General features: G+C 40.3%; 1 protein-coding gene across 5 annotated transcripts in view; it reads left to right on the top strand.

The window, feature by feature from the left end:
* Positions 1–25765, top strand: part of IL1RAPL2 (interleukin 1 receptor accessory protein like 2) — a 391670-nt gene that overhangs the window by 261162 nt on the left and 104743 nt on the right. For all 5 annotated transcript variants that reach the window (XM_063347061.1, XM_063347060.1, XM_063347057.1 and 2 more), the window contains one exon: positions 18236–18310. In XM_063347061.1, the coding sequence (XP_063203131.1) occupies positions 18236–18310 (75 nt within the window). The remainder of the gene's footprint in view (positions 1–18235; positions 18311–25765) is intronic.

Below are 25765 nucleotides of genomic sequence, written 5' to 3'. Positions count from 1 at the left end.
TCAGCTGAAGACTGGGCTTAGGATTTGATAGGGTTAGGACAGAGACAAAGTCTACTGCTCTAGCTGGAGCGGGGCTGAGGAAAGGCTGCCAAAGGAAAACAGACCATTCTTCTGGAGCCTCCATCAGAAACGTGCCAGAGCTGGAGCTTTGTCCTTCAGCATGTGCCGATGACTCCTTTCTCACAGAGCCATGTTCTGTACAATGCTACGTGGCACACAGTCTTGGCTGACTGGCTCACAAGCTTGGCTCACAAGCTGGTGTTGTTGCTTATTTTCTATACCAAGTCCATGGAGGCCACTGTAGTTGCCACTATAATTTCATTTGAGCTGGTATGAGTGTGGAGCAACCGTGTGCCATGGTGTTCAGCAGCAGAAATTATCTGTCAAGTGATGTCAGTAAGTAGAGACAGGAAGTACTCTCCTTTGTTCCATTCTCAAAATACTACTGCAGTTGTCTTACTCCTGCTTCCCCCAGCCATAGCTTTAACACATAGTAGAGTAGAAGTTCATCCATTTACCTTCCATGTTGTTATAAAATGTGCATCATTGGGATAAGTGAACAGGGAACTCTCAAAGTGCATCTCTGTTTTTTCCATCTTCTCTTTCAGTTTAGACAATACCTCAAATCTATTTGTCTGTTGTATAGGTTTGGATTTCAGCATAGGGTTTTCTTGAGCCTCATTCACATAAGCATCGTATCTTGCAAGACGTCCAGTCTTGAATGGCTCTTGTCTTAGAGGCCTTAGTCTGCCAACCCAAAGGAAGCCTACTTGGGCAGGAACAGGCAGTTTACGTAGGAAAGAATACCTACATCTGAGTTTTGCAAGGGATGGGATATTCCTCCTTTGAAAGCTGTGACATGAGAGATACAGATGGTAGTTTGGTTTTCTCCAGATTCCCCAGAATTTCAGGGTTTTTTAAAGAAACAAAAGCAAAAGTTAAGGCTCTAGCTGCTGCAGCTGTGAAAGAAGCTTTCAAAACTAACATGAGTTTAAATTAGGAAGTTTTATCTGTCTGAGTCTGAAGCTTGAGAATGTAAGAGTCATTTCAGTCAATTCAGTTGCTTAATGAAATAATGAAAGCATCATATGAAATTATGCAAAACCAGGGGAAATTCAATATCCTGAAACCCCACACCTAGATTAATCAAATTAATGGCAAGGTATAAAAGGACACATTTGGGAGATTATGTAGAAATTCAGCTGGGTAGCGTTATAAGAGCCTTTGAAAGGGAAGATGAGCCTTTGCTAAGTGCTGTATGACAGTTTTCTCAGTACAGTAGTTAAATATAATATTTTGGGGAAAAGAAGTGATGTGATTTTTTTTCTTTTTTTTAACCTACAAACCTTCTCAACACATGTTTTTTTTAGATTAGAGGAAGTTAAATATGCTTCAAAGATATTGTCTTAATTTTCTGAAGAAAAATATATAACTTGTGTTTCATATAGGACAAATGTCACACCAAGGTGTTCCTGTTTGGGGAGAAGAGTTATATTACTCTCCTTTCTTTTTTTTTTTCATCTAAAACTGAATTTTACATTAATTTACAAACAGTTTCAGGCAACCAATAATACATTTCTTTTCCTTCATAAACCATTTGTCTGAAAAAGTTAACTGGGCTCCTACCTTGGATATTTGAGAACTGCTCAGTGTTCAAACAGTGTGAAAACATACTTGGAATCTCCTAATTTCTGCTTCTTCTCACTATTGTATTTTAAATAGAACAAACAATATGTAGAAGTGAAAAAGGAAAGGAACAAAAACCTGAGAGGGGTGAAATTTGGGAAAGGATGTAATACACCCAAAACTTATAATGAAATTTATGAATTAAAAAAGGTACTTGCCAAGAGTGCTGGCAAAAACATGAACAGTAAGAAACAGATACCTTACTGCCAAACAATTTCCCCCTAAATTTGGGAAGTTGGAATTCAGGTGCCAAATTTACTCTCCTCTGTGACAGGCTGCTGTGACAGCACTCAGAGTCATCCTGCTCACACCACAGAAAGTCAAGAGGGTCTAAAACTATAGCAGAGATAAATAGCAGCATGACGATAATCAGCCCAAAGCTTCTGCTTGCCTTGAATATGCTCGCTTGTGAGACTGCAGCCTCATCTCTCTAAGGAAGCATCTCCAGATGAAATTTACTTCACTAGAGGGATTCAGACTGGAAAGTTTCCTGGTTTGAGGGTTTTTCCCTTCTCTTAAAACTGTGCTCCCCCTGGAGCAGTGCAAAAAACACTGATTAATATGAGACTAGGCCTTTACCTACAGCATGAGGAAAGCACTGCTTCATTGGTGGTGGAAAGGTTACTCCCGTAAGGGCATCTTGTCAAAGCTCGTGTCTCATGTCTCAGTTTCTTGTAGCATTTTCCTCAAGGAAATGCTCCATCCCCAAGTCTGTATGCTTATCTCAGTGCACCTCTGACAGTCCCCATGGCTTCTACTTGTACTGTACATGCCTCTCCTGTTCCCACCTAGGATCCCTTAGACTTGTTTCCCAAAGGAGACATCTCAGTGTGTGGTATTGGTACATCATCTTTCTAAGAGGCAGAGGGAAATGGAAAGGAGGAGGAAGGGTGCTTGCATGCCATTAGAGGGATGGAAGGAACACACTGCATTGTGCCGTTTTCTCCTACAATAGTGCAGATTTGGAGATTTTGAGCATTCTCGGGTGCATGCCTCTCGCCCTGATCCAGATTTTCCAAATATGCTGACACAGCAGAGAAGAGCACCAGAAAAAAACACACGCTCCTCTGAAAACACTTCATCAAAGCCTGTTTGTTATGACTGTCATTAACAGTGACCAGTGTACAGAAGAGACAGTGACACTGCTTGAGTTAAGATAACATGAGGAAAGAGAGAGAATGAGCAAGTTTCCTCAGATGCAGCCTAAGCTCCTACCAAGACTGCCCTGGCCAGCTCAGCTTGGTCACCGTAAAGAGCATCTGCCTCAGCCACCATGCTCAAGGCGAGCACAGAGCCTCCTGACCCTGAGCTGCATGCTTCCCTCATGACTCACATCAGACTCTCTTAAGTCAGGTTCTTTAACCTAAAAAATACGGCTGCAGAATAATCCTTATTGGTTCGTTTCCATTTCGAGTAAGCATAAATCCTATTGCTAAGTCCTCTGTCATAGTGCTGTGAGCATTGTGCTGCTGGGGGCTAAGTCTCGTGGAGGACTCCGATTGCCTCAGAGGTAATTCGCATATTATTAAAGGAAATGTCAGACTGCCAGACAAAGATGGAGAGATGGTAGTTTGTGATAGACATGTTTGTAAAATCTGGGAGGAAAATACTGGGGAGGCAACTGGGGGGAGAGAATTTGCTCTGTTAGGCATCTGTGTATTGAAAGTGACAACATTTAATATTACTAGCAGGAAAACGTATCATGTATTAAATTAATGTACGGTATTATGGGGTGCTTTTATACAGCAATTTGGCACTCTTGGTGAAGTTTTGTATTGAGAAGTAATAAAGAAAATTCTAGTGTAAAATATGCTCCCTTCAATATTCATAAAATGTGCCATAGTTTAAAGGACCCGATCCTGTACATATCCACAGAAATGGAAGCTTTGCCATTGACTTCGGCAGAAGCAAGGTCAGCTACAAAATGATCGTTTAAATAGGATTCCAAGAATGATTTATTGTTCCCACGATATTCATTTTCACCCCATTAGTGTTCCTTTTTGTTAGTGTGACCTTCAGTCTTGCATAGTGAAATGCTCATTGCACCAAACCATGACATAACATGATGAGAATACAACTGATAAGGCAATGATCTGAATCAAACAAGATAGTACCACTGAGCAGGAACTTTTTGTACAGTACAGTGGACTCCCAGCCCATACCTCTTAGTGGTTTTGGACACCCTGGCAGTATAAAAATCTGTATAATTCTAATAAATTAGTTAATGTGTAGGTTTGAGGAATCACAAATACCTTCTATAACATCTGCTTGATTGCTGATCATTTTAAAGTACTTCAATGACTAAACCATAGCATCCAGACATACATTTTATTGCGGGGGAAATTAATGTTGGTTTACTTTTCCAAATAAAAATATCTACCTTTGGATCTATCACACAAATGGAAAACTAACAAAGGGCTAATCCTAGTGGAACAGGAATTCGGTTATGAACCGTCTATATCACAGACCTTGGAAATCTTGACTTGCAGTTTCCATTGAAAAATAGAGATGTTTGATGTAGTGACAGATGATATACTATACTGTATTTTCTTTTTCTATTGCTGTTGGAATCGTATATTTAGTGAATTAGTCGTGATTGATGATAGTGTTTTAAGGACTTGCTAGTTCTTCCTGGGAAAAGATGGCATATTTTAACTATATTAATGGTTTGAGACTTAAGGATAGCACCATATATTTTTGTAATCTTTCAGCAGCGAAGCCACAATTTATACAAATGGATTCACTCTGTCTTTAGCTCAAGCAACTCTGACAAAAGATGTCATTTGAAGTAATGTTGCTCATCATTCATAGATGCAAAAGCTTAAGGCTCCATTGCTTTGATATGAAATTGCGTTGGAGTTTTCAACTCCTTGCAAGATCAGTATATGGTGTTAATGATAATTTAACTGTTTTATGCAGCTCCAGATTAGACTACTTGTGAACACAAAGGTGCTTATTTACCAACAGAAAGAGATATACTAACTTGAGAGTAGGTAGGAGGAGAAAAGAAGCATTCCAGCAACAACTCAGAATTCCCCAAATGTCAGCTCTGGAGCAGTTAAAAAATAGTGCTACTATGCGTTCAGCCAAAATTGCCTATTTACAGTACAGTATATTAGATCCCTTTACAGCATCTTGGTAAGGAAGCACATCATTGCAGAATAATACCAAGGGCTGGGAGAGGTCTCTGACTTTTACTTTGGTAAAAGTATTAGCTGAAATGGAGCCCAATCCTGCAGTTGCATCTGAATACTTCCTTTTGTTGTGATATCAGTAATGCATGTATAGGGACCCATCTGTGGGGTAATAGTCAATAAAAGCATGGTACAAAAAGTAGTCTTTAGACACAATCTTGAGAATAATAACAGATTAAGACAGAAGTTCTGCCTTAAAAGCCTATCTAACATTACTGCTGCACTGTGGTTTTGCTTCTGTGATCCAATGCTTTTATGGTGCTGCTATGCTTTTACTACTAAAAAAACACCCAAACAACAACCAAACAAACCCCAGCCCTTCCTTTCTCTGTTTAATCCACTGGTTCTGTAAAAAGCAATGATATCATATAGTTTGTAGATAAGTGATAGATCTTTATATAGTGTTTATTTTACAAGTGTGCTGACACTCAAAGATTTTCTTTAATTATTAATTAAAATATGGGAGAGAAAGTGATAATATTTCTCACCTGTAATCCTGTATTTAGATTATCTCCATATTAGCCTGTTAAAATACTTTGTTCTGTAATTATCAATCCAAATATTGTTCACCTCCTGAAAAATTGTCATGCTCTTTAGCTATGCATCTCACATCTTTCAGTTTAAAATGTTGCCTTACAGTTCTAGAAAACAGACCTTAGAATTGAAGTAAAAGACTTGATGAACAAGACATAATCTTTTTTCCTGTAATAAATAAAACATGATTGATAACTAGTGTGCATTAGGAGTCGATGGACAGGTACGTGTTGATCAGAGAGAACTGAACATGGTGCATAATACATTTTAAAGCAGACAACAAAACAGAGAAAAAATTTCAAATGGGGGTAGGTGGTAGGTAAACCAATCACATGTACCCAGGGCAGGTTATCATACTCACCGTATGATTAACGTGGCAAGTAATGAAACATTTATTGTTTCCTACACTGTCACTGCTGAGTTTGTGCTCAGCTTCTCCATCAGCCAGTCATCCCACCCTTTGGGACTGAAGTATTATAGATGGCCAGAAATTTGTATTTTTTATTTGGGAGGAAATTTGTGGGGTTGTTTCTCTGATTTTACTTTCATTTTACATTGGAACAAAAGCCACAATTCTCAAAATTCCCCTCATAAAGACACCTGAAGGATGCCACTTGAGAATACTGTTTCAGAAAGAAATGGAAGTTTCAGGGTGGCATTACTGGAAAATTTGAGGGGGAAATCTTCTTTAAATTACTTCCTTTGTTGCTTGAACTTTGTTCCATGAGCTGAGATAGTAGTTCTACATAATGATAGATTAAGATATAAAATGGCAGTCAAAATAGTATGTTGAGTTTCATTTGAATGATGTAGTTTAAATGTAATGGCAGTTACTACCTAGAACAGATTGAATCGTCTTGTTCTCTTGTTGAAAATGTCAAAGCAAAATCTTAAATTGCTTCAACACATGACAAACAGAAGACACTTTCAACAGGAAAATGAAGTGTCAAGCAGGTTCATTACAACAAGCTGACACAATTTCATGAAAAATTTCTCAGAAATTACATTCCTGGTGCAAAACTTATATCTGACTGCTGGAAAAAAGCAGCAGAAGACCTAAAAGCTGGGTAACGAATGGTCCTCTGAGAACAGCAGAGAAATGTAGAAGCCGAGGAAAGCGTTCTCTTCTTCTGCTTCACCAACAGTGTCCCAGTGGCCGAGGGGTAGGAGCGTTGCTGATTTCTGTCCTTGCAGTCAGAGGGAGAAATTGCAGAACACAAAACCTTTCGGGAGCCTGCATATGCGCAAGTAGTTTGGGCAGAGGCAGGCGCAGTATCTGGGTACTTGGGCAGCTCATCCGTATCGCGTCCATGCACCGTTCACAGAGATCTTGCACTGCCTTGTCCACCAAGGCTGGGGGGAGCGAGTTCCCCTTCCCCCATGTGATTTGTTAATGAAAACAAGGTGGGTCCTCTCCTCTCCTCTCCCTCTCCCTCTTCTTCTTCTCTCCTCTCCTCTCCTCCTCTTTCCATTGGTTTTTTTTTTTCTATTTTTTCTTGATTTAAAGATTATCTTCATCTTTTAATAAAGGATGGAGGAAATATACCAAAGGATTAAATCCTTATCTGCAGCCTTTTGAAGTGCCTGTGGGACTGTTTAATCTTACATTTCAGGAGATTTGGAAGCTAGGCCCTCCTGCAGTTTCTGCTGCACGCAGTATAACCTGTGCCCAAACTGAGCCGTGGGACAGGTACAATCCACTGCTTCCTCTGCTGTCAAGTTTATTTTATGCTCCTCTGATAGAAATGTCTGGTGTGTTGACAGCCTGCTTAGCAATGGTCACGTAGACTCAAAACAAAAATAATCCCAAAGACATTTTTTTGGCCATGTCTTCACTCTTTTCCATTGTTCTGAGTGTTACCACAAGGTCTTTGAACTGGTTCACTGGGAAGTTAATTTGTTCCTCTCACTGTGCTGTATGTCACCGGGCTTGTTAACAGGGCTGCACAGAGATGCACCGGTGGGCACTGGAATTACATTTGTCCTCGTGCTTTTTATACATATAGCTCTCTACGCACCCTTAGTCACATTCCCCTTGGAGGTTTGCTTGCCATTCTTTGCATCTCCACTGACCGTTAAACATTTTCAAGTGATATGTTGGTCTTAAATACGACAAGTTTATTGTTGAGTAGTTGCCTCCTGTAAACCTGCTGCGTGAGGGTGAGAGTGTGCCCACTGACTTAGGGTGTGAAGAAGTTTCCTGTAGCATCTGTCTTTGAGGCAGTGCTTTGCTCATGTTTGGTGTATTTTTGTGAAAAAGAAATTGCGTTCTCAGATCAGAAAACCGCCCTGTGTTTGATAGTAGCTGATACTGAAAGACTCAGGTCCCACACATCACCATGAGGCTATTCTGCTTCCCATCACCTGGTATAAACTCTGATGAAAGTGGTGAAAGGCATCAGTGCTGACTGAAAATGGGTCGTCCTGACAGAGATATCTATGGATGCTACTTTTTTGTTAATTCTTTTAAATCCTGTGCCTAAGATAAAATGATGCATTTCATGGGATAACTATCTCCTTCATTTCTTAAAGCATTGTTTGTCATGAGAAGATTTACATTTTCTTGATCTTCAGTCATGAGACAGGATAAACAGTAGCGAGTGTATCTATGATTTCTTCACAAGCCTATATTATGACTGCTTTTATTTGTTTTTCTGCTCATCCAACCAACAAAGACATGATTTGGCCCAGTTTTTTCTTAACAGTGCTACATGTGCTTAGCAAATAATACAGTTCAAAACTTCTTCAGTGGTAAAATGAAAAAAAAAAAAATAATAGCAATACCTGGTGAAATATATTTTGCAGCTTTTAAAGACAAATTAGAGACAAAGAACCTACATAAATATTGCATAAACATTTTATGAAAAGGTGTTCCTTGTCAAGTATAGTAACATTTTTCATCATCGTAGCAAGCTTTCAAAGCTGGGGTGCTAATTCAAAGAATGCGTCAGAATTAATAGGCTGGATGGGGCAGGGTGAAACCTACACATTAAATCCCTACAGAGCGAAATCAATTGGCAAGAGGTGACTTAACAGAAGTGTCCATGTTTCTTACTTGTGAACGTTGTTAATCTAAAAAACTTAGAATTGAAATTCCATCTAAAAATTGTTTGCAGTATGGCTGCTTTGAAATTGTAATGGTCCTGCTGAACATCAAAGCAGGCTGAGCTGTTACATTGTGCAACATCTAATCGTGTCAAAAGTACAAGTTTTAAATGGTCTCTACTGCCTTTGAGACTTCAAATGAAATAAATTTTTAATGTTGATCGTCAGTAGCTCCGTCCTCTTCTTTGAAAAAGTACACAGAAATATTTGGTCTGTTACAAAGGTTTTGTCTCAGGGCTATCCGAGGGCACAGGTGACCCATGCGGTTGCCTGAAATAGCAAACCAAGAGAGACGTCAAAATGGCACCGGTTCCTCCTTCACCAGATTGTGGTGTGCACCGGCTGGAGGCTGTTACTGATCTTGGAGATGGCTTTTCCCAGCTCCAAAAAGAGCCCCCATTGTTTTGCCTAAATATAGTGCCATAGGTGCTTAATACTTAGTTCAGCTGGCATTTGTCATCCACAATAATTCTCTTTTGATGCACTATCCATATTTAATACGAGGTTTATAGTTTCAGAGAGGAATGGATTAGTTTGAGTTTTATTAAAACAACACACACAATCTCCTCCATGATAATTCATGTTGCTGGGGTTGTGCTGTGGTGCAGTAGTTCACTGTGCACGAGCGGTCAAATTGATCATAGAATATTAATTGGTTGCGGACTGCAGGCTTTTGGTACTCTGGCTTCAGGTTGACAAGAATGATAGCTTTCATTTGCATGCAAAGTCTCCAGCTGTCCCTTCAAGATGGATGATGGGATCTGGCTTCATCTGTCACCACTTCTTTATTTTTTTATAAGACAGAAAGAAAAAAGAATTAAAAAAGCCAAAAGATAAAATGTCATAAAATGTTCCTTGCAGATCTCCTTGAAATAGAGGGTAATTTCAAGCATCTTATTTCTGCTCAGAGTCCAAGAGAAACATTTTGAGTGCAGATGAAATGATGTATCCTTTGTGTTAAATACACTCTGTTCATTAACTAAAGCACACTCCATTTGAGATTTTCATGAATTATATTGCAGGGAAATGCAATCTACATTTAGTAACAACTTATTACACTTTTTTCTCTATTTCAAAGGAAACTCATGCTTGCTTCATAAAGGAAAGCTGCATGATCCACATTTAGGAAAGGAATAAAATGATCCCGCATAATCTAATCCAATCTGTGAAATTTAGAAATGCAGTGAAAAGAAAGGTGTGTTGGCAACTGTAAGAGTAAGGAAACTTGATAACATCAGTACAGGGAGAGTCCTGCTAACATGGAATTCTTCTAGTTTCCAGCACCCGCCTTGCAATGACTATAGTGACAACACTGATAGTAACCTGATAGTAGTGTCAGTGAATGTTTCACATCAGGAGATGCATAACAATCACCTGCTGCTGGCATTTAACATGTATATTGCAGTACTGTTAAGTGTTCAGCCCTGTTGTAATTACTTTGTGATGGGCACCTTGTGGGATTTTGCCATCTGTGCTTCAGTAATGTGCAATCTATGCTATTGTTTCTACCGTACTTCACCAGTCCTTCTAAGTCATATTCTGTTGCATTAGTTCCACCGGAATCTCACAGTTTCATTTTCTACAGCCTTATATGACTTGATAGCCTTGTAAGAAAGGGGAAGAAGGTACTGCACAAATCTGAAAACTAGAAGATCCTAAAACCAAAATCTGATTCTTTTCTACTTTTCTTAACAATTCCATGAATTCATGAGAGTTCATCTACTACCTGATGCTCCTGCTCTTCTCTGCAAAGGAGTTCAGCTATCTCCATGAACTCTGATAGCATCCTCTGTGCAGTAGCTAAAGACATCTTAGCTGAGAAGACTGGCAGCAAGTCTTCGTGTTCAGAGATGATTTCACACCTGAAATTGCCAGCTGCTCTTACTAGCTTTGAACAGTTACCATAGGCTGCAAGGTCATGCCTGCAGCAGAAGCTGTTGGAGCAGCTGGCAATAACAGGATAGACCGAGCTAGTAGCTGAGGATTTTGACTGCTCTCAAAGTCAAGGGGGCCACAGTCATGGCCAGCTTCTTGGTGCCAGTAGTATGACCTGTCAAACACGGGTCTGTTCCAACTCACTGAAGACTTAATGGGTTACAGTCAAAACCACCAGTAATGATCCAAGAGCATTTGAGTGCCTCAAAATTTATTTCCCTTGTGAGCTGCATTTCAGCATGGACACAGCATCTTCCTTAAAACTCTGATTGTGTTGTCCTTCTTTCTATGTCATAAAAAGAATTCGTGTGATGAATTCCAGTTATTTACCGCTAATATAAAAATGCTAAACTCCTTCTTGCAGAAAATTGTCCCACAGTGGCAGACCAAACAGTGCATTAAGGCACTCTTGATCCTAGGTAGAGTTTTCAAAAAGTGATATTCATGGTGATGGTAGCAAAGGGGGAGCATCCAATTGCTATATCATTTCACCCCATTGTCCCAAAAGATGCATTTCCTGCTCGAATAGTAATAAATAGAGAAAACCTCTTTGTCCCTATTCAATGACTCCTGGCTTCCACACAAGTTCTGAGTTTATTGAGTTTGAGTTTATTGAAAATAAGTGTTTGGTGTTTATTTTCAGAGGTGGAGACATTTATCCTTTGACAACATTTTGTTGCAATGGCTTTCTTTCAGTTACAGCAAATAACGGATGGAGGTGCAATCATTTTGTCAGCTTGATACTGTGGTGAAGGAAAAGCAGCACAATAGCTGAATGCTGAAAAAGTGTGTTTTGACTGACTGGTAGAACACACTACAATACAGAGGACAGTGTCCCCACAAAAATACAGCCTCACAAAGTTGCGTTTTTATGAATGAGTTGCTTTATGTGGTTTTCCACTGCTTTTTACCTTGTGTGGTAGTTTGCTGCTGGGCGAAGAAAATGAAAAGCATTCGTTCTGATCGTATAGTGGGACTTGCTAGTGGAGGTGTGTTAGGGGCTCAGTCCACAGAGGATACTTACTACGAGTCCAGGTGGGAACCCTTGTCTCTTTAGACAAGCTTTTAACTCTGCAAGTGCACACAGTTCAGTCCCTGGCAGCCAAGACTATAGCTGTCACATTTACATTTACATCTGCACAATTGGCTAACGCATTTGCTTTGGTGTAAGCAGCAACATAAAAGATAAAGCAGTAGCAGGTCAGGCCTGAAGTGTTTTACTGTCAGCCATTGAGAAATCTTGTTGGCACAAGCTGGGATTTCATATGAGCCAAAAGGAGTTAGGTACATATTTTTTAAAAGGTACAATGCTGAGCTTCTCTTAGCAACACGTGCCCTCTGGTTAACATATTGATTTAGCATTTTGCATGCAGTTAGTTCCATCTTCATCTACGGTGTGAAAGTTGAGATGTCACTGCCAAGATTTTTAGATGCCAAAGTAGATCTAAGCCATGCCTGGGAGCTTGTGTATTTGAACTAGGAGTGAACAAAAGCTTAACTTTGGGTATGAACTAGTTTCAGATTAAGGATTTGGCATGCTGTTATTTGCCCCTGAGGATGCTATTCAAACAGATCAGTTCTGCTGTCAAAAGGTTAGCCAGATTCTTGATTGAATGATACTAGAGGGTCTGTGTTAATTAGTGGTGGGGAAATGCCAGGTCCTTTGATTGAAGGAAGTAGGTTGGCATGTAATTGTCTCATAGAAGATTTGAAACAATTTTGTTAGATTCCCGGCATTCTGCTTCATATTTGGATAATTGTTCCTTTCATCACTGCAAATTACATGAACAAATGTCCAGGAGGTACATCAATAGCAAAATTATAGAACAGCAAACGTACTTTGGGTGCTTATCACAAGAAGAGGAAAAGTCATTACCTACCCTGAGGAAGAAGAGGAAAACCCTTACCCAGCATTTGACCTGTTCTACGCCACATGTCAATTAACATTTTTAGCCTTCATGTCCCTTAGAAGAGTTATCTGGTCTGGAAAACACTACAGCTGTACCAAGTCACAATAAAGAGGCCCTTCAAATCACAAGCACCTGGATTTCAGTGCATGACCCTGATGCTGACTGGCTTCACGCTGGTAGCAATTCAGGTCCTTGAAGCACAGGTGAGGCCTATTGGCTTTGAACATGCCTTTGCACGGCACAAGGGGAAGGAGATCTGCATTGAATTTGGAAGTTGTGTTTAACTGAGCTGTTCAAAAATTGTGGTAAGAGATTTGTGTTCGTTGTAGTAACAGCCTGGGCTGTCTGTCTCTCACCGTGGTTGCCGTAATAGAAGTCTGGCTGGGGTGGGGAGAGTACTGTAAGGCTACTGTAAGGCTGCTGCGGAGGGAAGGTAGGCAATAGTGTAAGGAAATAGAGATGCATCAAATAACTGGTGCTTGGTAGTTTTTCTAGCTGGTTATCGTTGTTTATCCCTAAGTAATGGTATCCTGAGGCTGTTTTTTTTTCAGCTGTTTTGTGTTTTTTTCTAGAGAACTCATTAGAGCATCAGATATATGTTTGAATATGGAATGAGAGGTTTTTGAAACAGTAAGGCTGTGGCAGGAAAAAATGAGCCTCTAGGCCCTTGTGCTGTACTGGCACTTGGAAGCAGGAGCTGCTCCTTCAAGGCTGTTGTCGTCTTCGTTTGGTGCTGTGGGTAGCTAGACGTTGCCCTGTGCAGCAAGTTATGCTCTCCCTTGTCTTCTGAAGATCCCTGTGTAACTATTTGATGAGACCAAATTTTTGCAGGTCTCTTCTCTGCTTTTCTGAGGCACTTCTCCTGGTACAGCGTATTCCTTGTGCCTATGAAAAAGAGAGAATAAAAGTATCATGTGTTCTGGGAAAGAAAATGCACCTGGATGAACAGTTTCAGAGGATCAGATCAGTGTATTGATTTGTACGATGCCATGCCTTTAAATGTCTTATGGAAAAACCCCGTGATGAGTGTTGTTGAAGTCACAGCAACTTGATTATTGTTTTAAAGTTTGTGTATTACTTTCTAATGGTGTGAATATAAGCATAGGAGGAAACAGCACTTTAAGCAGTCTCCTAGTAGTGCTGAACAGCCTCCAGCCATGTCCACCAAGCTCTCATAGGAGGCACATGCGTTGGCAGGTGCCTCTGGGTAAAGAAATGTCTTTCCAGCTTGTCATCCAGCACCTGTGACTTCCAGCGATGCACCAGGTAGTGTGTGTGATGTTACCCTGAGACAAAGCACAGAAGCCTTGTGCAACCCCTCCTGTCAATCTTAATTCAGTAGTGTACTCTATCAGCAGATACTTGCATAAACAAATGCAGCCAAAGCTCTCCTAGCCCGTTCATGGGATGAAATTCTAGCACGGCAAGTAAAGGCAAAGAAACCCCCTAGTGCGCTGCATTGTCAGACCTAGTGTCTTGCAAAGGTAGGTCTATCTGTGGGGATTGTTGCTTTGGGGAACTAATGTCATCCTTGTTCTAGTGGCTTCACCATCTAAGTATTGCTGCTTAGAGCAGACCAGGGGCATGGCACGTTCCGAGGGGCCTGAAAGAAAAGGAGACAGCTCTATCACAGCTCTTCCTGTGACAGTTAATGATGTATATTTGTACTTCTTTGCAGAAGTACTGCTGTACCTTTAATAGTAGGAAGAGTGTTTGCAGTGCATCTAATTGTTTTAAGTTAGTTGGTTTTGTGGGAGCTGAAGTAAGAGTTAGGTGAGAACACATAAGACTGTTAGCTTTATTAAAGACATGTTGATACAGTAACAACATTAACTCTTTGTTCTGCTACCCCTTCTAGCAAGGCTGGAAATAAGAGTGCCACACATTTGTAAAACTGTTCTGAGAATTAAAGAAACTTCTGTTAGAGGAATAAGCTGAGAATATCTTTTACTACCTTACTGTTTAAGAAGGGACAGAAGTGAATTTCATAAGGTGAATAAGTGATCTGATGTCTGACCTCTAAAACAAGTATGGCTTTCGTTTTCTGGAAACACATATGACATTTGAGACCGAGCAGTTCATTGCCTTCTAGACTCAAAATCTCTTTGGGCCATTTCAGTTCCTACATAAAGAGCTCTGACAGGCTGCCAGTTTATTATAATGATTACTGTCCAAGAAAAATATGGCAAAATATAACCAGTTAAAATGTGACACACAGGAGCATGCTTAGAAAACATCCGAAGACCGCAAGTAAAGCTAAGGCAAACAGGGGGAAGCCCTGGTCAGATTGGGTTGCAAGGGGTGTGGGTGGGAAAGAGGTATGAAAAGAACATTAAACAAGGAAAGCCTGAGCACACTGGCACAGTGTGGATGCAGCTACCCCAGCAAGTTTTCCTCCACATCCTACAGTGCACACAGAGTACAATTTAGTACCAGAGATGAAAAATAATAACACAAGAAAAGCCTAAGGGTAGCAACAAAAGCCTGAAAAGCTAAGGAAAAAAACTGAGGTGTTGGTAATATACCAGAAAGTGAAACTGGTGAGGCTCTTCACAAAGTACAAGGGACCACACTCAACTGGGCTGCAAGATTTTGGGTTTTTTTTTCCTCCCCACTCCCCTTCCCATTAAATATCTACCCAGAAGAAAATTTGCCTGGTATATCAAGTGGTTTAGAACTACATTCTCAAGCTGATCTCTTTCCCCATTTTAGCCTTTACTTATTAGGTCTTGTATGTGTGTGGAGCTTTAAACACATCGTAATCTCTCCTGAAGGAGTCCTGTAAAGGGTTGGTGAGAGCCTTGCTTGTACTGGACAAAGGGCTTGATTCTTTTAGTATTGGGGTTAAATCCCCAAACCCCTTTGCAGCTACTGTGACCTTTCCACTCCCTCCAGCACGTGTTTTGCATCAGGCCTGTACGGAAGCTGCAGCAAATAGCTGCATGTCTCTGACAGCAGCCTCTCGTCTCCGTGTACTGATCATCTGGGGCACTCCTGCAGTAGGATACAGGCCGATGTGTTACCTTCCTAAGAAGCCTGAATTGTGCACTTTCTAGGCCAAAATGCATTTTCTAGAGATTTTTGGCTCAGTCTTTTAAAAAGTTACTGAACTCAGACAAGCAGAGGCAATTAAGAACATTGTTAAATTTTTAATACCTCTGTAGTACTTCCTTTTCCTGTCTCTTTCCAGCAGGTGGTCTGAGGAAGTCTGCCTAGACAGTATAAAAACCAATAAAGAAACCAAACCAAAATTGCAGAAAAGCAATATTCTCAGGTGGTGACTCGGGTTGTGACCTTCCCCCTCAGCAGATGCCAGGGCCAGACAACACTACCTCTAATTTTCTGTGATGAGTTGAGAGGAAATGGCAAGCAATACCTGTGAAGATGTTCTCCTTATGGCTGGCAGTGGGTTACACTTCAACTAATGTAACTAAGTGGCTCTTGCTAACTTATTATTTATTGACAGGGGCTTTGCATGTGAAGGATGAGAGAATAAGGAAAGCAAAGCTCTTATACATGTTGAACAGAAAAATGTCAGTACTGAAAATGTGCTCACACTTTCATGTTCTCCCTTACCCAATGTCCTGGCTATCAGCATATTCCTGGAGAACGTGCTTTTTTTCATGGAGTGTTGGGAATGAGCTTTGCTTGAAGCCGCTGTGACCTTCAAGTGAGAAATTCATTGTTTGAATTAGGATGGGATTTGTGGAGAAGCTGGAGAAATAGTTGCCCATCTTCCCTTGGATGCAGTGGGATTTTATGAGGAAGAGCATCTCAAAAGCTTTTAGCAATTTAAAAGCATCCGTTGCTTAAAAAAATCATCAGTGGAATGTGTTCCAAAGCCCCTTGGGTTTGATGCCCAAAACTCAGAAGTTTTCAGCTTTGGTTAGGGTTGAAATTCCTTAAAAAGCAAGTAGTTAGACTATACTTACACATGTAGGTTTGGCAGAACTTTATTCTTATTCTCTAGTGACATTCAGATGCCTTAGGTGCATTAGCACAGCAAATTAATTATTTGTTTCTGCCGGAAATTTTCTACTCGCAGGCTAATCCCCAAATAATGTGATTGTACAGGTAGCCTTCACGTTGCTTCTGGGTCAGTCTTATGACTTAGCATCGGATGAGCATTTTTGAACTGCTGAGTTCTTGTTAACAGAATTTCCTATTTCTCTTTCTTTCTGAGCCCTGCCTGTGCTTTTAGTTGTAATAACGTGCTCATTAAATCACTTTGGAGATTCCTGTGTTGTCCTTCTGGGTAAATGGTACAAGGAGTTCTTCTTACAAACACACATGATTTTGATCTGAAATGTTGGCTGCTGACTTGTTACTGAAATGCCTATTTTGTGATAAGCAAAGCATAGCTGTAGCGTCAGTGGAAGGAGCTCCATTTTCATTTAAATGGAACTGGGGAAGTGGATTGCGCTGACAATCACTTCTGAAGGAGTTTAAAATAATAGTGTCAACTGTAAAGCAAAATCAAACAGGTATTTCATTAATACAATTTGTCATTTTCTGTAGATGTGGATGTAAAAATGTTTTGTGGGTTGACCTTTTTAAATTTTTTTTGGTAGTAGAGTAATTCAGCTACCTCCAGTTTTACGCAGTTGTCACTTGATGGCTGGTTATCAGACCCACATTAGTGAAACGTGTGACTGCTGCACCTCTGCTTCAGCCACTCAGTCAGCTTGTTTTAACGCCCTAGGGAAGGTGTGTTGAACCATTGACTCATGCTGAAGGTAGAGCCCATGGGGGAGAGATGTCCTCCCAGCACGCCGATGGCTCAGGCTGAGCTGGGAGCATAGGCCAGGAGCTTGCAGAACTCAAGCTCCCACTGCTTGCTTCAGGGAGATCTGCTGCCCCAACTAGGGGCAACTTTCAACCTGAGCTACCAAACCACTGAGCAGACTTGTTTCTATCAAATCAGTAAGTGCTGAGGCTTCTGAGGAGATCAGGGTAATTTTGCTGTAGTCTTTTATTGAAAAATGCAAATTCATTTTGTAAACTCAGATCACATAATTTCAGGTGATGAATTTCAACTGGAAAAGTATTGAAGTAATTTTGAAATGTTTAATTTTATGTGGTGCAAGATGCTGTATTTTATTAAAAACAGTTCTCTCCACCTCCAGGAATGCTCAGACATTTATTTCAAGCTAGCCCCAGTTTACAAAACCTATTTGCACAGCCTGGGACTAAGGTCTCAAATCAGGTCATGAAGCCTGTGTCTGTAGCTGCGCTTTTCAGCAGCAGTATTATCTGTGACTGTCTGTGGCTGGAGCAGTCCCCTGGTAGGACCAGGCTGGGGTGATGTTTCCTGCTCTTAGATGGAGATACTTCTCTGTAGCAGAAGGCAGGGTCCCCGCTCGGACTTTGAGAAGGGGGTCCAAGTGCCCCACCTGGTTGGGTGGGAGCGTAAGCTAGGTGTGAAGCTGCTGGGGCTCATCAGACAAAATGATGTGGCAGTTTTCCTTGCGCGTTTAAATACTGTTTTGGGCAAGTATAGAGACGTTTTGGGACTGGTCACACTGAAATAGATTTGGTTAGCATTTCAAATTAAGTTTTTTAACTTTGCAAGGTGAGGATCTAAAATGCTTTATCTAGTTATTATATGAAGATTAAAAGTGAGAAACTGAGTTTGTTTCGCTGCTTTGTATTAAAAATGTAATTTTTGAAGTAGCTCATTTCTGTTGAATCGGCGGGCCACCACAGCCACGAGGAAAGCAGTAGCACATTGGCAGTGTAACAGCCGCATTATGTAATAAATATTTACATGCCATCAAGTGTGCAAACATTTGATTGCTTACATGATAGAACTTTTCTTTTGCAGTCATTGGTCTCAATTTTTCCATTACATTTTCTCATTTTCTTTTCTAGCTTTACTCACAGACAAACCTCCAAAGCCATTGTTCCCCATGGAGAACCAGCCAACTGTTATAGATGTCCAGCTGGGTAAGTCCCCTTCTGGGAATAATAGATCCTAAACTTCCACTCTGATAGCAGATGGGAAAAATTGAAAATGGTAAGAAAGGTTTAGTGGTATTGTTATTACATGCAAATCAATTTACAGCTTCTCATTTATAACTGTAGAATTTACTGCCATGGTAATTTAAGGAAATGAACTTGTGTGACATCGGGGATGGCAGTACTAATTGGTTACATTGGGTATTAAATATAAAGCACTGCTGCGCTTTTCAATATGTGATTGATAAGAGTAATATGTGTCGACGCTGGTGCTGTATTGATCAGTTGATGTTCACCCTATCTAAGACAAATATTCTCATAAAAGAAGTGCTGATTCCTTTAAAAGTTAATGTAAAACAGTGCATTTTCATGTTGTTCTGAATGCTTACCAGGAAGGGCTTTTGACTAAAATGCTTGTATGCTTTTCTCACTCCTGTTATATATTCTTCTGTGAATGCACATCTCCAAATCTCAGCTGGCAGCCTATATTTTCTCTCATGTTGAGAAACTCTAATGTTAGAGAGTTCTGCTAACTTTGGGGAACTGAGGGCCATCTTGGTGCTGAAAGAACGGCTCGTCTTTGAAGTCCCAGAGTTTTTTTTTCAGTGACTTGAAAATAGATTTCTAATTTTGAGAGGCGGAATTGGAGCTGCTGTTGAGGACTGTGGTGTCATGAGCTTAAATTACAAGAGATGTGTTGCAGATGTGGATTATTCACTCAGTGCTGAAGCTGTGGCATTTTCCTTCTTCTTGAGCTTGACTCCTCCTTTTATACTAAAGCTGGCTAGGATTCAGTGGTGGAATGTGGTTTAAAGGAAAGCAAGGTCATAATGAAACATTTTAAGTGGGCTGATAACATTGTGGTAAAGCTGTTTGTTTGTTTTTGTGAAACCCTATAGGGTCCTACTTGAGCTGAGTATAAAGGCACATCCTTGTTCTTAAACCAGGTGCCTGACAATTTCAATGAAGCACTTAAGATGCTATGAAGTATTTAAAAATGGGGCTTGAATTCTTGAATGTCGTTGTTGAATCGTGGTGAGAATATGAATCGTTTGTGACTTTAGCTAATCTTAAAGATTATCTTTCTCTCATATGCCTGAAGTGACTAAGAAGACTGTAAGGGCTTGCACAGGGAAGAGAACAGTGGATCTGGGAAGCAGCCAGTGCCAGATGAATTCTGCAGAGGGGCACATATGTGCATATTCAGGTTCCCCTCCACAGGACTTGCATGTCTGTAGCTAAGCAGAAATTGGCCCTAAAAGGGGAAAATGCAAAATGGGTCTGAAGCCATAGTCAAAAGCCTACCAGAATTAACAGCAAAACTCAGTCACCATAGTTTGGATCAGCCCAAAAGGCTGAATCCAGTCTCCTGGTCCAGCTTCTTAAAATTCAACTTTCTAATGATTTCCTTTGGGACCAAACTGTCCCTGCATACATCTGTGTAATAAAGGCACTCAAAGAGTACACATCTTTGTTTCCTGCATTTTTATTCCATCTTCATTTTCTCTTCCAAGTTTCTCTGTTCCATCAGGACTCTGTTGTTTCTGCACTGAATTTCTTGCTTTTCCTGCATGAAAACATTTTGTTCTGACTGATTAAAAAGTGGTTTGATTAAAAAAAAATGAAAACAAACAAACCCCCTCCTCTCCTTGGAGATATGGCTCAGTAATAGGATTTTGGAATATCTCTAGAGGGAAATACAAATCTTGCATCTCTATATGCTGGAATGTAATCCATTAGTTTTCCCTTAAGATCATGGAATTTACATATGGTGCATTTTTCTGATATGTTAATGTTTTTGGTTATTGCCATTAAACCATATTATGTGTGAAACATTCACGTTTATGAAAGAACCTGAATTTATTTCTTTAACGTACAATGAAGTTCATTCATGTCCCTCTTGATTTTAAATGGCAAATAGATAGAGGCAGAAAATTCTCAGGGAGCACCTTCATCTTGTGGAGGCCACGTGCAGCTTTGGGCTGGGAGACGGCGGTGACCTCTGCAATGTGCTGCGGGCCCTCACTATGTACTGGAGCTTTGCAGGAAAGTTAATCATTTGATTGCAGCAAAGTAGTGGAGGAGAAAGTGGTATGTAATGTCATCTGCTGGAATATTTTTTTTTAGATCTTGTTTAGCTCCTAGGAGTTTTGAGCAAGTGACATTCTTCAGTATTTTATTAGAAATCAAAGCAAAGTTTCTGTGTTTTACAGGGCCTTTAACCCACAGAGTCAAATCACCCAATATGCCTGCTTTTTTCAGTGGTTGCGCAAGTATATGAACATGGCACTAAACTACAAAAGAAATGGAGTTTAATCCATCTACTTATTCTGCAGAGATTAATTTAGATTTCTATTGGAAAGCTAATCTTTAAAGAAATAACTGTCTTTGCTCTATAAGCAGAGGAGATTAATAATTATTTACTGTCTTTATCCTTAATGATTAGCGCAATAGCGCAATACAAAATCCTCCTAGAACTCCAAATGTTGGCCTAACTATTTAGCAGCTTATATGACCTGATTGCAGACTTCACTATTCACCTTTTTGCTTTCAGCTTTTAGAAGAACATTGAAATGAAAATAGGTATGCACAATTCTTACTGACAGTGGATAAAAGAGTTCCTTCAGGCTTCAAACATGGGCCAGAGCCTGCCTTGTTCTTCTTAAGGAGCATGAATGTACTTTTTGCTTTTTCCATTTTTCTTTGGAATGAGACAGAGATCAAACCTAACCCCATCAAGGTTAAAGAGAAGCAGAAACTGGAATTTGCTTCTTTCTTGTTTTCTGTATTTGCTTGTGCTGGAGAAACAGAGCCAGAGAGAGGAGGGTTGACAGAACGACAAAAGAGCATCCCAGAGGACTAGAGAAATAGTACAAAACAATTTCACTGTCTCAGATGCTTTAGCCGGGGCCTACCGTCTCTGGGCCTACCTAGAAAATAATGACAGATTATTTTTTTTTTATTTGCTGCTTCCTTTTCATAAAAACAAAAATGAGACCCCCTTTTTATTTGTTTTTTAGCTCTTTGCATTGGGGTCAGCATAGTAATAGGTCTTCATTGCATAGTATGCAACACATTTACTCGTTTTATATCTTGGTTTTAACAAAAAGTGTTTATTCACACTATATAATATATGTTTTTGCACATATATGACATTAATCTGATAATATCATGTTCTTCCTGAAAAAGGATATCCCTGATTTTCTTGATGACAGTAGAATAAAATTTGGTAGGATGAGCCAAAATACAGCCAGGTCTCCTGCCCAGGATACGGCGTGGCTTTAGCAGAAGGCCCTTGAGATTGCGTTTGAAAAGTTTTGTGCCATAACTCTGTACTCCTACAAACTCTCTTTGTATAATGTGACTGTCTACCATGTAAAGCTCTGAAAGTAAATTTATTAAAACTTACATCACTGTGATTCAAAGTAGTTGTTCAAAGACCCCCTTTTTTTAGAGCAGGAACTTGCTGTTGCATTGATTTGCCATATAAACCTAAGCATGTATATGTAACCTCCCTCAGGTTAGAGATCTCCTTATGTGATTTAGAAAAGTAAAGATCGAAACCCCAGTCAGAAGCCTTGAGGCTGTGGTGCAGTAAGTATTAAAGATCTGTTATCTATTTTCACATACAGCTGTTCTGACAGTAAGTGGAGCATGCTGTGCTCTAAGTCTTAAGATGACATGTTGGTACATCACTCTGCTGATTTCTTAATTTATTTTTTAAATTCTTTTTCAGCTAACTTTGTTCACTCTTAGTACTTTGAGAACATGGAAAGAAAGATAGCCAATCCTTTTTGTTTTGATTACATGATTACACAGTAGGTTTCTTCTCTGAACTAGCTCCTTTGTACAATTCTGGGAGCACTAAGCAGCCAAAATCTGACTGATACACAGGTATCTGTGAGTTATTGCACTGCCAACTCTCAGCTGGTGTAAAAGTGGAATGGCAGGGGCATAAGCATTTGTGGAAGAAAGGAAGCATGGTTGTGCTCTGCTGATTCATGGCTGGGCAAGTATCTGTAAGGATCTTGTAGGAGCTGTATCTAGTTAGTCTATGTATAAGCAGCACCCAGAGTCATCTAGCTTGCACCATGGCTGCTATTTTACACATGTGTTCTGCAGAGTATCAAAACATTGAAAAATACAATATCAAAATAGAAGCTAAGTCTGTCTGTTAATTCTGTACCGTTTATTACAGTGATTGCAATGTTAAGTTAGTCTTTTCCTTATGAATGAGTTAGTTGAGACTGGAATGAATGTTTGCGTCTGTATGAATTGAATATATCATTTATGTATCATTTGCTCTTCAACTATGTACTGGTTCTGTTTCCAAGCATTGACTTAAGAAATGTAGCAGGAGTCTTAGGAAACAAAACAAGGAACATCTATGTTAATTCATATACTGAACAGGGAAAATGTCAAGGGGTTTAACTCACTTTTGTCATGGTAGTTTCTCTGCTTCTAAAGTCGCTGAGGAAAGAGAACACATAGTTATGAGGATTCTCATTTTTCCTAATAGCTGACCTGGTCAGAAAGATTTTGTTTCTAGAAGATTTAACAGTGCAATTCCTTGGGACTAGTTATTAAGCAGATCAATAGAGCTACTGTAAAACAAGTGCAAGGGAGTATACAAAGTTACATCTGCTGACAGGTATGGGAATAGAATAAAAATGGTTTAAAAAAAAAAAAGGTCCTTTTTGTTCGAAGCACTGGCTGGAAGGAGTCATTTGGGAAATGAAAATGCATTTGCTGACATTTTTAAGATAACTATATTCACTGTCCACAGTCTTAATTTTCATTGAGACCCCACTTCTCTTCTTAAAAATAAATAATAATGATTTAAAAAAAAAATCTGTAAGATTCTTTGGAGATACCAGTTTCATACTAAGCCTATCTATTCAAGAAAATCCAGCAGCGTCTGTCATTGCTGATCTGCTGATTAAATCATGCTCTTTTTGCATTTAAAGATACAGATATTTGATAAACATCTTAGTTGAACAGGGTGGTGGTCTTGGACAAAAAACAATACAGAAATTTTGAACTGTAAACTAATTCAAACAGAGCAAGTGATTTGCAAGCAAACTTGGGAAGGAATTTCTGTGTTTGCAGTGTGAAAAGAGCACTGATACTCTTTCGTGGTCAGGCCTCTGGGTGTTGTGCGTGTGCCCTTTGGCTTGCTCTTTGATTAAATGATGACATGTAACAACTACTCAGGAATGTAGGAGGTATGTATGAAAAACAGGTATCTTAGGTGTTGGTAGATACATGCTACCCTTCCGCCTTGCTTTCCCTCAGCTCCCACCTGACATTCTCAAGCCTAGGGCTTAGCAGAGGTTCTCAGATGGAGATCCAGGTTTCTGCGAGCTGGACCAAATCCAGAGCTTTGCACCTCTCTGCGGGCAGCAGCCCTCTCTGCCTCTGCTGCTCCGGCTCAGCTGGGGCAGCACAGAAGAGACAAACCTTGAGGACTCAAGTGACCTGACCCTGAGCGAGCAAAGAGGCTGAATTGGGAGAAAGATGACGCTGAGAGCGAGAAGGGATGCTTAGAGGGCAAGGAGGAGACAGGGCTGCAGATTTTTTTAAAATTTTGTTTTATTTTATCTGCAGTTTTTTTGTTGAGGTTTGGAGCTCTTGTCACTCTGTGTGAAATGTGGCAGCAGCCCAAATATGCATTTGCGAGGAGTTCTCAGAGCCCAGTGGGAGTGAGATGTGGGCATGGAAGTGTGCTGGGCTTCTGCAGCTGATGCCCATGTCGCCACAGAACATGTTCAGACTTACTCTTCTGAAAGTTTATTGCCTGATTAGACTTTGGAGGATTTTCCTGGGAATACCTTGTATAGAGACTGTTGGCCATCAAACAGGACGTTCCCTCTCTGAGGATGAAAAGAAGGGGGACGGAAGGAAGGAAATAACTTTTTCCCCCATTCTCTTCACCCATTCTGTGAGAATGCCTGATGTTTTTGACATAGATCTCTCTCCCTTCCTGGCTTCCAAAATTAAAAAAGCTCTAATTAGGATAATTAACTAGTATCTCAGCTTTGATTTCACCTAACGCATCAATCAGTACAAAATCATAAGCATATGAAACCAGAGCCTTATAAAGAACAGCCTTGTTAGGAGATGACATTACCTATATGTACACTGTATTTCTTCTGGTTGGGAAATACAGTAAAAGTCAGCAATACAATTTTTTTTCTGTTGAATTCAACTTTTCAATATAAAACTCCTTTTCCTGTCAGAATAGTCTGTAACTATTACTCCTGCAATATAGTCTGTAAATATTATTAAAAGGAATATTACTTTAAGTGAAGTAGTGGGTTATGGTGCCCCATCCAAGTGATTAAATTGTGCATTCAGAGAGGGGACTGAAAGTTGTCTATAGAGACCCACTTGCTCTCTCCTTTTGTAAGGCCTGAGTGTGGGATGGGTGACAGTCTTGCCCCAAATCGTATCCTGCTGTCTTATTCTGTCCGGGTGGAATAACCACCACCCCCATGCCAGGGATCTAGGGGAGATGAGACTAAAGGCAGAGAAGGCATGTGGTTAGTGTCCCCTCCACCGCAACGCCGGCAAAATTTTGATCTCCTCTATCCCAACTTCTCCCCACGCTGCGCTTTTGTCTCACAGCCATGTCCCCCAATGCACTGTTGCTGTCTGGAGGAACAAGCTGGTACCCTCACTGTTGTCTCCTCTGCATCTCCTTCCAGCCATCTAGGGCTCTCTACTGCACCCACCTCCTCCCAGAGATATGCTGACAGATCCCCTGTCTTCCCGCAGGAGACTGAACCCCACACGCTATTCCCCTCCCTTCAAGAGGCTACAGACTCACGGTGTAAATGACCTCAGACTCGGTGCTGGAAAATCATTTCCTCCCAGCAGTGCAGACTGTAACACCAAAAGCTTCATGTTCTTGCACAGAAATACATGAAGGAGCAATTTTCACTAGGAAATGAAGAGAAACTGGGGGTGTATTCTTTAGGACCTGCCTTCCTCTGCAGCACAAGGGATACAGCTCCACAGCTATTTCAGCCATACGTGCCTGTATGAAAGGAGGCAGGATTTGCATCTATTACAATCATTTTGTACTAATCTGCAGGGAATATTACAGACAAATTGTCTGACATTTAGGTTTAGAAGTAGTTCCCTAAATACCCTAAGTGTATTACCGCTAATGCTTTGATGCTAATTTGGTACGTTGTTAATATCCCTGCTTCTCTCAGGGATAATGGTGAAATGCTGCACTTCAGAGACTTGAGGCTGGGTTCTGTTGTTTGGCCGGTGTAAATCCACAGTTGTTTTGCCTTTTGTATGATTAATCCAGATTTACATCTGCAAAGCACAGAACAGTTTATTTGCACACTTTTTTCTTTTCTTTCAATGGACTTGGAGAGATAAGGCCTAATTCTGGCTAGTGATCCATGGTTTTTACATCCATTGGGAACC

This window comes from Chroicocephalus ridibundus, chromosome 9 (assembly GCF_963924245.1).
Source record: "Chroicocephalus ridibundus chromosome 9, bChrRid1.1, whole genome shotgun sequence".
Classification (NCBI taxonomy): domain Eukaryota; kingdom Metazoa; phylum Chordata; class Aves; order Charadriiformes; family Laridae; genus Chroicocephalus; species Chroicocephalus ridibundus.
This window is presented reverse-complemented; position numbering and strand designations above follow the sequence as displayed.